Source organism: Gordionus sp. m RMFG-2023, chromosome 2 (genome assembly GCF_954871325.1).
Source record: "Gordionus sp. m RMFG-2023 chromosome 2, tfGorSpeb1-WG-v2, whole genome shotgun sequence".
NCBI lineage: Eukaryota > Metazoa > Nematomorpha > Gordioida > Chordodea > Parachordodidae > Gordionus > Gordionus sp. m RMFG-2023.
Window position 1 is genome coordinate 1,338,662 of NC_088776.1, and position 13,932 is coordinate 1,352,593.

General features: G+C 29.0%; 1 protein-coding gene across 1 annotated transcript; it reads right to left on the reverse strand.

The window, feature by feature from the left end:
- Window positions 1-3,657: 3,657 nt before the first annotated feature.
- Window positions 3,658-8,712, reverse strand: LOC135924841 (pseudouridylate synthase RPUSD4, mitochondrial-like). Its single transcript, XM_065459966.1, has 8 exons — window positions 8,584-8,712; window positions 8,499-8,543; window positions 8,327-8,456; window positions 8,175-8,282; window positions 7,937-8,030; window positions 5,992-6,124; window positions 4,720-4,868; window positions 3,658-3,913 (listed from the first exon to the last, which is right to left on the reverse strand). Exons 3-8 carry the CDS (start codon window positions 8,344-8,346, stop codon window positions 3,686-3,688), a joined length of 732 nt encoding a protein of 243 aa, XP_065316038.1. The 5' UTR covers window positions 8,347-8,456; window positions 8,499-8,543; window positions 8,584-8,712; the 3' UTR covers window positions 3,658-3,685.
- Window positions 8,713-13,932: the final 5,220 nt, after the last annotated feature.

The following is a 13,932-nucleotide window of genomic DNA, read 5'->3' on the forward strand; positions in this document are numbered from 1 at the left end:
TGCGTAGTTTATTTATATACATAAATTTTTTTTATATATAAAAACAAATTTTGTATCACATTTTCATTTTGTCAATATTTATTTATTTATATTATTTAGAGAAAGTAAAATTTAAATTTTTTTTTTCAAATTTAATCATAAATATATTATTATTATTATCAAATCAAAAAAATATGAAAATTTTTAGAAAATTATTTGTTTCCTCTAAATTGCGACATATTATGTCAGTGTACAAATGCATCCACGAGGTGTATCGAATTCCAAAGTGGGCACGAATAGTGTTGTTAAACGGCTCGATTCGAACCGGTTTTTGAAAACGACTAACTCAGTATTTTAGCCAGATGAGTTTTGTTCTAAGCGTCGAGATTTCGTTAATAAATGTTCAAACCTTTGTTGCCACCTATTGAGCAATATCTTAAGGCTTGCATAATACTTAGCCGTTTAACGCTACTCATAAGTAACAGACCTTCTTGCTAGATCTTATAATAGTTTCGTATTTTATATTGTATGAATTTGTGTGCCGCAACTGCCACATCCTAAGTATCCGCTTGGATTCACAAAAATTAAATAATATACCTTATTATAATTCAAGAAAATAACCATTTGATCTTGCCTTTTTAGCTAATGTATATTTCTAGTAGATTTATCTTATAGCTTCATATTTTTTTTTTAAATCATTTGCAAATTTTATGATGTTTGGTATTTTTCCCAGCAGTGCGAATGGATATTGAATCTTCAAATATGGATTATCTTCAAGGTGTAAAGATAATTAGTCTAGTCAATATATGCTTGCCTCAGTGCTAATTAATACTACCCCCCCCCTATAATCATAACTTTTATTTAGTCGGGTATGGCCATTTTTATCAATCTTCTACCGGTGGGGGGCTTAAGGAAATAGCTTAGCCCTATTGCGCTTATAGGTAATTGCGGCCTACCCCCCCCCCCCCCAAAACGTGGATGGTCCTGCTCGTAGGCATCCCCATTCATTTTGTTTCCCGGTTAGATGGCTCGTTTTGAGCCGATATTCGAAAACGGCTAATTCAATATATCATCCAGAAGGATATTACGCCAGCCCTGAAGATTTTGCTTCATAGAAGGAACCAAGGTTTAAGACGTATATAATATCGAAATCTCGAGGCGTAGGAAATATTTTTCTGGCTAAAATACTGAGTCAGCTGTTTTTGAAAAATCGGCTTCAAATGTGCCAACACTAGTTTTTTGAGAGAACCAAGCGTTGCTTTGTTATAGCGGAGCGCCCACAACATTACGCAAATTATATTTATATAATAAATTTGACTTTCTTTTAAATTAGGATAATTCCTCGGACCTTTTAATGACTCGAAGAAAATCGTATTTTATTTTTCTAAAATTGTAATAAATTCGAAAATAAATTGGTTGTCTATCTTGTATCAAGGAAAACCCACGGTCTATTCTTATTTTTTTTTAAAAAAAAAGAGAGGTCATTCAAACTAGTGTTGTTAAACGGCTAATTTTTAGGCGATTTTTTAAAAATGGCTAACTTAATATTTCATCCAGAAAAATATTACGCCATCCCTGAAGATTTTGCTCGTAGAAGGAAACAAATGTTTAGGCATATATTTGTCGAAATCTACAAGTAGGCAATATACATCGAGACATTTAGATAACTTCTATTATCGTATCAATTTTTTTAGAAATCCATTTTCTACCTTACGTAGTTCCGTTTATACTAAATTTTCAACAATTTTGAAGTTTCTTTATTCTGTGAATCGATCAAATTAGGTATTAGAAATTTTTTTTTAAAAAAAAATTCTTTTATATCTAGACTTCTAATTTCAACATCCAAAATCGTATATCTAAATATGACTGACATTGCATCGCATATCTAAATATGAGTGAAATTTGCTCGGTGTCTTCTCTGTTTAATGGCGATTACCAGGTTGGCCAGTTTTTCCCCCTGATTTAATCATTAGGATATTTTGTAGCAAGGTTTTTAGCAATCGGATGCCTTTCCTGACATCAATCCCCCTTTAGGCAGCTATAAGTCGCGCCTATTTTAAACTTCCAACACCTTTTTTTGTGTAGATCTCGACGTAAGGCGGGCGATGATAAATTTAAGATAACGTCTATTCCCGTTTTTAAAATCCATCTTTTAAAAAAAAATGGGTTTCCCTTTAAAATATCAGAGGGAAAAATTGGCCCGGGTAAACCTGGATCGCTATAAAACGGAGAAGAAGATAAATCTTATTTTATTCAATATCATTGTTTCTCATATAAACAATATTTTTTCTCAATACCTTATGATTAGAAACCTATACCACCCCATCCTCCCTCCTTCTCCTACACCGTGGTGTTGTTAGGGTACCTAATTTTGAATATCTCTACCGAGGCTTGGTCAAGCTATTAGGCCTTAAAAAAATGAATTAAGCCTCTAAGTTTAAGTCTCAACTTGAAGATTGATTAGAATATTTTTTGGATAAAAATATGGTTACGCTACCCTCGTATATATATATATATATATGAATAATATTTATTTTTAATACGTCTTAAATTATTCGCGTTTATGATATTTTAATAAGGCTAACATCCAAATGTTTTTTTTTTTAAAAAAACAAAACAAATAAAAACTTCTCAGCAACTAGTGTTGTTTAAATGGCTCAACTCAATACTTCATCCAGAAAAATATTAAGCAAGCCTTAAGATTTTGCTCATAGAGGGAACCAAGGTCTATACATATATTATCGAAATCTCAAGGCTTAGACAATATATTTCTGGCTAAAATAGTGAGTTAGCCGTTTTTAGAAATCGGCCCAAAACGAGCCGTTTAACATTACTATCGGCAACTTATGCTGCATCATCAACCTTCTATTATATTTATAAATATAAAACTATAAATTGGCATGTTTAAATGATGAACTGTCAATTAATAGCCACCTAACTTGTCATTTAGGGGTTATATACAGAGGTCCGAATATAATGAGATTCGTTTTAAGCGTATTACTTAAGATATCTTAATCAAATTTATATATATTTTTTTTTTTAAAAAAAGCAAACCAAAGAAGTGGTACCCAAAATATGATGCATTCATTAAAAGTGTTACATCAATGAAAAACAGCTGGGGACGCCATTTTGATTACCCATAATCATTATTTAAAAAAATTTTAACAGAGAGCCTCAATTTATTTCCAATGTCTGACGCAAATTTTATTAAAGAAATTGCCTGATCATCGAGATAATAAAGGAAGCTAGTTATCAATTTAAATATTAGTCTTTAACATGAGAAATATTTACTATATGGGTTACCAAAATGGCAGGCCTAGCTGATTTGCACGCTTTTAAATGCATTATTATGAATGCACCGTCAATCAAGTTATTATTATATGTCACTGGTTAAGATATAACCTTATGCCATTTTTTTTATATCAAAATATGCAATGCGAGATTGAAACTGTCCCTTCTCAGTAGGTAAAGGTTACAATGTCAAATATAAATAATTTTGTCAATCATTTTTTAAAATTCTAAATTTAAAAATATTTTGGATAGGTTTCAAGGATTCCAACTCGCATAGTAATGTCCCTAGACATGATTGGCACATCATGTTAAAGAAATAATTATAAAATATAATTTTTCATTTATTTTATAAATTATTATTTATATATATATACACAACAATCTGCTTTCACGATTAAAGTTAATCAGGAAAAATTTAGTCGAGTTCCAATAAGCTTTTAGTTTTGGTGAAAAGGGGCGGTGGTGGGCAGCTGATAGTTAAATCTTCTGCAGAATTGCTATCATTTACCCAAGGAATTCTGAGAGTCAAGGAACCCAGATGAAGCATGCAAGGGATATCGTAGGTCTGGCCGCTAGAAGAATTAGGCGAGTCTATTTTGGGAAACAATGGCGACAAAGCTCGTTTGGTTTGAGGAGGCAAATGCTTTATATTTATTTTTTTATACTTGAGTTGATAATAATAATTATTTTTTATGACCCATTACGATAACTTGTTTATATAATATCTTCCTTCACTACCTACGTATATATATTAAAACATTATATTTAGGCTAGACCCGGTCCAAATTTTATAGGTCCGAGTTTGACCGAACTCCCGACAAAAATTTTCAGCTCAGCCTACCCGAAAAATCAAAAATTAGATCCGGCCCGCCTATGCTAAATAAATTTTATCGTGTAAGGAAAACATTTAGTTTTAACCTCACTTTTGTTTTAGAAATATTCTAAATCTTATATAACTAAATTATAGACCAAAATGGCGGGAAATTAAAAGAATTTTAATTAATCGATATATTGGACAAGATATTTGGTGAATTTTAATTAATCGATATATTGGACAAGATATTTGGTTAAACCAATGACATATAATAATACCTAGACTGACGATGACATTCATTAAAAGTGTATACATCAGTGAAAAACAGCTGGGGACGCCATTTTAACCCTTATCATTATTTAACTGAGGCAAACTTTATTAAAGAATAGCCTGATCATCGAGAAAATAATTGAGCGAGTTATCAATTTAATAGTAGTTTTAAACACACGAGAATAATTATTATATGGCTTACCAAAAATGGCGTGTCCAGCTGATTCGCATTCAACGACAATTTCAAATGCTATGTCAGTCTAGGTATCGTTACATGTCTTTGGGTTAAACCGACCAGTATAGTTCCACGAAAAAAAAAAGTTTTTTTTATTTTTATTTTTCAAAAAAATATAAATTAATTTAACCTGCGATTTGTATTCACATTCGGATGGATGAATCAAGACTCGGCTATTAAAAGTGTTCAGAAATTTCAGCTGCTGGGAGTAGAAATGGTCTCCGAGGATTGGGCATAACAATTTCTGAGCAGCGAATATGTTGAGGCAATGATGCTTAACTTATATTAATAACACTTAGTAGTTAAATATTTCAATTAAAACATTCCGGAATGAGCCGGCCATTTTTAAAATAAATATAAACGATAGAATCAGCTGGAAAATCATATGAATAATGGAACTTTTAAATCATTCATTCAACTGCTGGCATTTTATTTTTCCCCTCGTGGAAAAAACGGTTCGCAAAAAATTATTAAAAATGACAAAAATAATTTTAAAAAAAATTATGGGCTTAGTGCAAAATAACTCACCCACCCTCCCCCCTCTCTGGAAATTTTTTAGAAGAGAGCTAAAATAATTTTTTCCTTTTCTCTCAAATCTGAGCTGGAAGTAAATTCCATACTAAAATGATATTGTGATCAATAACCATCGTACCTTACTTAATACAGTATTGGCTAATACCATCGACATTAGTATTGTATTGGCTAATATCATTGATATCAAAATGATACTAACACGGTATTGGCTAATAACTTCGATATCAACCCAATACTAACACGGTATTGGCCAATATTATTGAACCAAACAGATACTAACACGGTATTGGTCAATATCATCTATAGGAAAAATAATAATGTAGTATATTCATTGGAAAAAAAACAGGAAATATAATTCATCAATATTAACATTTAGGGAATATCATAAAAATCAAAAGAAATAGAAAAATAAATGATTGACATCCCTTTCTTCTTTTATTTTCTTATTGGCCTATAAATTTAATATCCAATTATTTATTTAGTTTCTTCAAAAAATTATCATTTCAACTATATAAGATTATCTTAAACTTATATAAAATTGTATTTTCATAAATAAATTAAGACAACATTTCATGGAACGTGCTGATAGTAAAAAAATACAAGCCAATAACCAATATTTTTTTAAAAAAATACGATTGCTTTGATCTGATATATAAATATTCCTTTAAATCAATGAAAGATATTAATAATATCAACTAATTTTTTTTTATCATTTTAATTATAAGGGCTGGATATATTTGAATTTAGTATTTTTGTCAGCATATAGAATAGTTTGTGTTTTTGGTAAAGGAGTGGGGGGAGGGGTGAGGGAGCAATTTGTCTTGCTTGCTTACTTACTTATATGAGCCATTTTATTGTAATATCTTACTTGAATTAGTGGAAAATTTAAAGTAAGATGAATTGGTATCGTCATTGCGCGAAATACATTCGCAGGCTATGTCGTGCTTGTGAACTTCCCTCCTGGTTATGAGAGAATTACTGATCTGATCTGTCATCGTATACTGATTTGTGTTTTTTTTAAATGAACAGATTGATAAAATATCATGTTTAAAAGGAATATTTTTACAAAGTAATGCTATATTTAAAACATTATGAATAATGTCTAATGTAGGGGTTTACCGATACCACTTTTTATAGGCCGATACAATCCGAAATTCCCAATATTAAATTGAGATTGGCCGATTACCGATCTGATATCATATCTAATTTTGAATTCTGTAAAGATACCAATGGTTTCAATTTTTATTATACTTTAGTAAAGCATCTATAATTTAACTATACCATAACATATGTCATTTCCATGATCGGTGATATATAGTGCATATGCCCTCTGACGTTGAATAAACAACAGAGCTACGCTAGGTTTTCCTCATTTCCATCTATTTGGAACATAAGTTAATTGGGGTGTAAAGTTAAAAAAATATGAGGAGCCCTTTACACGTTTGTGGGCAAGCCGCATGTACTTGTACATGCAACATTTCGAAAAATGTTACAGATGTCCATAGGCATTAAGAAAAAGAGTGGAGCAGAAAAAGAGCCTAAGGCCAAGAACTGCAGTATAAGTTAATTATTTTAAAGGTGGGTGGTGGCTGATTTTAAGTTTATATTCTTTAATGTAAGTCTTTATGATTGCTATCAAGATTGAGGTTTAAGGTTCATAGAATCTGTAAATAAAGATGATTAAATAAAAAAAATTTGCCTGGTCTCAGTATGATATAGTATTATTTTTTGTTGATGATTTATCCATACAATACAGTATTACCACCACTTATACTTCCAAAAATTAATTTTCCAATACAGACGATATTCCATATGTCATTTAAATATATTATAATGATCAGTGCAAAATTCTTATAGGCGTTATATATTGGAATATTTTTTTGGCAAAATGTGTCATATTTATCAACTTATACTTAATATAATTTTTCTGTAAGGTTAAAAGATATTACACGATTTGACTATGGCAATGCGTATATTGGCTAATTTATGTGATTGAAGTATAACATATACATAAAAGATACCCTAATTGATTCAATAGAAATTTTCAAAAATGATACTCCTATAAGCAAAATCATGACCTTAAGGAACATGATTGGCAAGTTGGTCAATTGACCAGAGGAGTATTTGACCTAAAAAAATCTAAAATAGTTTATAAATCGTTTGGCTTTATTTTTAATTTCCCCATTTTATTCACAAGTTTTGGTTCCCTTCCACTTTTTATTGGGTCCCTAAGTAAATCATTTCACCTGTAATAAATTTAATGAAGTATGTGATATAATACAAGAATTAGGCATTTTAGAATGTGGTGATGATCAAAATATGTCAAGTGATATCATGAATTTAAGAAGTAAAGGCAGCATGTTAAATATAAAATTATATGGAAAGCAGTAGCATCTATAAAAAACAATCAAATTCAGGCCTCAAGTGAGTGGAATGAGCTTTGCCCAACCATGCAAGTGGCATTTTTCAAACAATTACTTATTCTACTTCTTCAGAAAGAAATTGGTCAATTATTCATTAAAAAATATTAAAGTAAATGATAATATGGATTATGAATTAGAATAATAACTCTGCCAAAGAGAGTTAAATATTGGTTATTTGAATGACAATAAATTTTAAAAAAATATTTTAAAATTAATATTATTGATTAATTTTATTATTATATGCAAATTAAAGTTAATATTGACTTTAAAATATTTGAATTTGACAGTCAAATATTTGTCATTTACTGAAACATATTTTTGGTCAAATATGTAACTCTACTTAAAAATATATAAAATAAGAAAAATTTGACATTAAAAAAAATTAATTACTCTATTAATATTTTCCTTGGTCTTAATTTCTTTTAGGTAAATATCCTTTTGCCCATTAGAAAATCCAGCAACTGGTACACCAACACATAAGGCCCTTAAAAAATCAAATAAATATGACTAATCAAAAAGAATATTAAACAATTAATGTTATATATATAAATACAAATTTCCAAAGAGAATGTAATATGCTAAAAAAAATTATGATAACATATTAAAGTAAATATATCATAACATTTACCAGAATATTTGATTATACAATTTTTGACATTTATTATAGGACAGTGCTTTTTGTAACTTTTCAGCAATTATTTTATCAGTGGATAACAATATAATACCAGAATATTTTCTTCATTAAAAGAAAATTAATTAATATCAATGCATTATTTATACCTCAATAATGATTTAACCATAATTATATCATTGATTTGTAAATGTTTACATAAATCTGGAGCTATGTCAGATAAAGTTAACACTTCGGGTGGAGTTATGTCATGTTTCTCAGTTATCGTTGCACTTGACCCTAATAAAATTTATATTTATTTGTTATTAACAATTTTTGTACCCGAAATTGGTAATCCACAGGGTTTATTGATAGCGATAATTCCGTCTAGAAGCAATATTATCATTTAAAATTTGGAATAATATACCTTTATTATAAATAATATTATCTACTATTAGTCGTAATAAATTCTCCCTATCATTCCATTCTATAAGATGTGGATTATAATGGTAAATCCTTTCTGATGGCTGCGTTTTGACATTCACATGTGATGAAAATCTTCTTACCCATAATAATTTTTTCATTTTTTAAAATAATGAGTGCATGCGATATAGGTCAATTACTCTCAAAGAAATAAATATTATTTTAATGGTTAAAATAAAAGGGATAATAATATAATTAAAATTACTTAATTTATAATATTTGTATTTTCTGAACTTAAAAATTATAGAATTGTCAATACAGAAAAGAGGTGAGACGGTATTACTGAGCTGTCCATATTAGGCATGGACAAAATATTCAGACTTTCATAATTTTAGTTATATTTTTGATCGGACCATTTTTAAAAATCGACCGAAAAAAATTAAATTTAACCATAAGTTAAGGTCAGGTCAACATCGCGATAGTAATATATGAATATAGACTAGTTATGTAAAATTCCATGGAATCTCAGTATTGGGGAAACCGGGAAAAATAAACGGGAAAATAAGAAGTTGAGCACTTGGAGATATTATATATACAATATAAACCAATATAATTGTATTAATTATGAATTTATTATTTGATTTATAATAACTATATATGTAGATATTTATCATTAATATAATAATATATAAGGTTAACTACCTAATGTAATAGAGAGCATCAATGATATAACTTATTTGTAAATGTAGCCAGGGGAGGGGTGTCACTAGCCTTTACAATCTCAAGGGGCTCAACTAAAAAAATATTTATGGGGGGCTTCGTCCCTCATAGTTCTCTATTTTGCGGGTTTTCGGCCTGCTTTTACCTGGCCTTCGAACCGTGTTTTGTATAAATATATTATATTTTTTTAATTGAAATTTGCAGAAGAACTATTCTGAATTTCATATTTTGTCATTTATTAAGCTTACAAATAATGAAAGTAAAACAATACAAGACATTTCTTAAGATAATATTTTTAATACAAAATATTTATCCATTCATTGAAATATTAATATTTCGATTACGCATATAAAAAAAATTTTTTATCTAAAGAATTCAAGTGATTAGAAAAAAAAGGTTAACATCTGTTAATAGGGTTTTTTAAAAACCACACAAGGCAATATAACTTTTAACAACCTACATTGACAAAAGGTTATTTACTAATAAGGAAAAATTTGTAGGCCTAACCAAATCAATAATTTTTGAAGAAGAGAATATAAAGGTAAAATCAAAAAAATCATAATCATAAACCTATATAGTAGTTAGACCTAGATAACATTATGGAAGCTAGATAAGTAATCGAGAAAATTATTGTGAGATATAATAGATTATCTCCCATTTTTAAGGATCTATGAACTACTAGAAGTTATTTCTCGTCTAAATTCTGCAATGATCAAATGCTCTCAGCAGCATGAGTAATACTCTTAAATTACATAGCCACACAAATAATGAACGCTTTCTTGTCATAGTCATGACACTCACGGTTTAAACACTCATATCAGAAATTTATTATGTTATATAAATTGATAAAGCAAAAGGCGCTAAAAATCATTAGAAGAAATAATTACGCAAATATATTGAAGCCTCGAGTTATTTTACACGGTAAGGATGCCATATTAGAAATGAATCATTTTGTAACTATAAAATGAGCCCAGAGTGATATGATGAAAGCAATTAAGATTTTATATATTAATGTTGTTCGCACCACCTCTAGTTGGTAACAGTATGTCTTTAAAATAATAATATAGTTTGTAATAATATCAAAAAAACTCAAAACTGTTTTACAAAGAAGGAAAAAAAATAGCTTTCTTAAAAACAAAATTATAATTAGATTACATCATGTGGAGAATATTAGGGAGCCATTAAAAAAAAATCCTTCTTCGTTTCAAGGATCTATTCAAATTTTTCAGTGGGATAGACCTTCTTTGCACTCTTCCACCATTCTCCTAGTGATGCTACTGGAATGTACTTGTTCTAATATATGATATGTGTAAAAAAAATTTTTAAAATACAATTCAAAATAGAATTGAATTTATGGTTAAAAATTAGCCCCAGAAAGCATAAATACATTAACTAGATTATATATATATATATATATATCTCCATTGGTTGTTCCAATTTTATTGAATTCAGAGAATTTAGCATGTAGATTATAACCTCAGGAGAAGATATGCCGGAATATATATCCGGTTAAATCGCATCTTAAAAAATTTACAAAATTTACGAATAGCTCTTGGTAAATAAATTACGAGCTGGAAGATTCCAAAAATTCCCATATTCGCTATAAAAAATTTAAAATCCGGGTCGGGCCAAACCGGGTCGGGTTGGGTCGGGCCGAGTCGAGCCGGGCCGAGCAAATGGTACCTCTACGAGGTCTCCGATTTATATTATATTAATAAACTTATTAGAAAACAAATAGACAATATAAAGACAAATATTTTGGTGGTTAGGGAAATTAAAAAAATAAAAATACAATTTCCCCACAAATTTCCTAGTTTCGTCTCTAGATTAAATATAATATATCGCGTAGTGTTTGTCATCCCAATTTATATTCCAAACAGCTGTTCATGAATCCCATGCATATAAAAATGGCGAACCTCGTGTATCATTTTAGTGTACGAGGAAAAAATAACAGGAAGAATTCCACCCACTTACCCCTACGTCAATGACTGACTATGATCTCTTATTACTGAGGGTACCTTTGGTTAACAGGCATCGGGACTAATTTTTCAAACCCGGGCCAGCAAACCCGGCCCGGCCCGAAACCGAACGATACTTTTTTTTATTTGTACCGAAAAGCTCGACCGGAAAAAGAAAATGAAAAATTATTTCTTCCGCCAAGCCCGAATTTAAGTTTGAATATAAGAAAAAAAAATTTAAAATCAAAAAAAATATATTAGCGGCCTTATTTTTTTTGTGCCAGAATTTTTTTAAAAAATATATTTAAATTTATTAATGTTATTCATATTTAAATTTTTTTTTAGCCCAAAACGACCCATAACCGAACTTTTTATTTTTAAAAAATAGACCGGAGTCGTGATTTGCTGATCTTAAACTGTACTACCCCCCCCCTTCCGGAAACTTCAATGATGCAAACTGTGTTGCCCCCCTTCCCTGATGTTCAAAAACGAAATGGTTCTAACTACGGTCCCGAGTTGAATCGACCTGTTAAGCGCGTATACTTAAATTAATCTAAATTCGATATCTATCCACGTTTTTTTTAACGAACGCCCAAGATTAGATGCGCATGCTCAATATTAGATTAATAAATAATATAATTTATCATTTATTACATTACTTTCTAAAACGGAAACGATATTATTCAAAAACGTATATAAAATTTTTTTTAAAAAAAATTTTGCAGATTCTGCATATTCTGCAAAAATAAAAATCAGAAGAAGGAAGATAGCTAACAAAATATTTAAAAAAAACGAATATAAATTATATGATATAGAAAATAAAGTAAAACTAAAAATAATTTTAGGATGCTTATTACAGTCATAACAACAATAAAACAATATACAAAATTCCCCCTATAGAAGTTACTAGAAGAAAAAATAATACAATTTTACAAAATAAAAATAGAGATAGAGATAGGGCCATTCTAGATTTTACAGGTTTTATCTGAATTTTGCAGGATTTTCAAAAAATATTTTTCTAAAATAATATCAAAAAATAAACATAATAAACTTATATTTTATTACTAGCATAATATATAATATAAGAAGAAGAAATTGTTTTTTTAAAAAAAATTATTATTATTAAAAAATTTTTTTTTAATTTTTCCTAAAAAAATAGGATAATGTTTGCATCAAGAGGATTAAATAAGATCTTGTTCCTTTCTATAGCTATTTACTGTGCTACAAAGGATTTGTCGTCAGCGAAGAGTGTCTGTAAGACGGAGAGAAATATAACTCTGAAGAAAATTCATGGAAATTATAGCCTAAATTGGGATGAGTATCCAATAGCTGAACGCTATTATGTAGAAATTTATCACTACAAGAAAATTTCTGTTTCAAGAAAAGAATTTTTGGTTAGAAAATACATTTTAATTTTACTAAATGAATATTTATTTTTGTTTTGTTTGTAGACTAAAAAGAATAATAACGATTTGTCTATTGGAGAACTAGAGAAGAGTAAATATGAAATAGACGTTTTTCCGTACGTTAAGGGTGATATATGGTTCCATAAATGCTTCGGCCAAAACTTTACCATAAGTATGTGTATCCTATTTATTAGATTTTATTTTTTATTATTTATGATTTTTAGCTGTATAAATTTAATGTTATATAAGAAATCAATGAATTTTTTTCATTTTCAAAAGGTGTTATTTTTCTTTCTTTCTTTCTTTCTTTCTTTCTTTCTTTCTTTCTTTCTTTCTTTCTTTCTTTCTTTCTTTCTTTCTTTCTTTCTTTCTTTCTTTCTTTCTTTCTTTCTTTCTTTCTTTCTTTCTTTCTTTCTTTCTTTCTTTCTTTCTTTCTTTCTTTCTTTCTTTCTTTCTTTCTTTCTTTCTTTCTTCCTCTTTCTTTCTTTCTTCCTTTTTCTTTCTTTCTTCCTTTTTCTTTCTTTCTTTTTTTAAAAAAAAAATATGATATTTTTTAACCGGAAATACATTACACCATGTTTTAGAATATTTCCCCTTATCAGATAATTCGCCAGTTGATCTTTTTAAAGATCAAATTAAAATTTTATATTATAAAATCCAAGACCAAAACTAATATAAATTAAAATCCGCCTTCGAATTTTTCTACTCGGCCGAAATAACAATTTCCAACAAAAATTAAACTTTTAAAATTAGAAAAGCCCATTCAGAAAAAAACAATATAAATATGAAAAAAATAATATAGGGTTTTAAGATCTAAACACTCCTAACACTAACCCTAACCCTAACCCTAACTCCTAACACTAACCCTAACCCTAACTGGAAAAATTAGAGTTTAAAAATGCTGTTCAAAACAATAAAAAAAAATTACCGGATGTTATATTTAAATCAAATCTTTGGTGATTTTTATTCACAAAATAAATAAATCCGTCAATGATTAAAATCAAGGAATTTTTTTTTTCTAATAAAAATCTTCAAAAAAAAACATTTACGATTTTTTTTTCTTCAAATTCTAAGAAAAATAAAAACAGATTGAATACAATCCCCATTTTATGTAACGAGACAAAGGGTGGGGCAAAAAGAACCCCCTTAGGGGAGAGGCAGAAAGAACCCCTCCTTAGGGTATGAGAAGGACCCCCCCCCCAACCCTTAGTGTATGGGCAAAAGGAACTCCTCACCAGCTCTACTCTTTAATATCATTTTTTTCTTAAT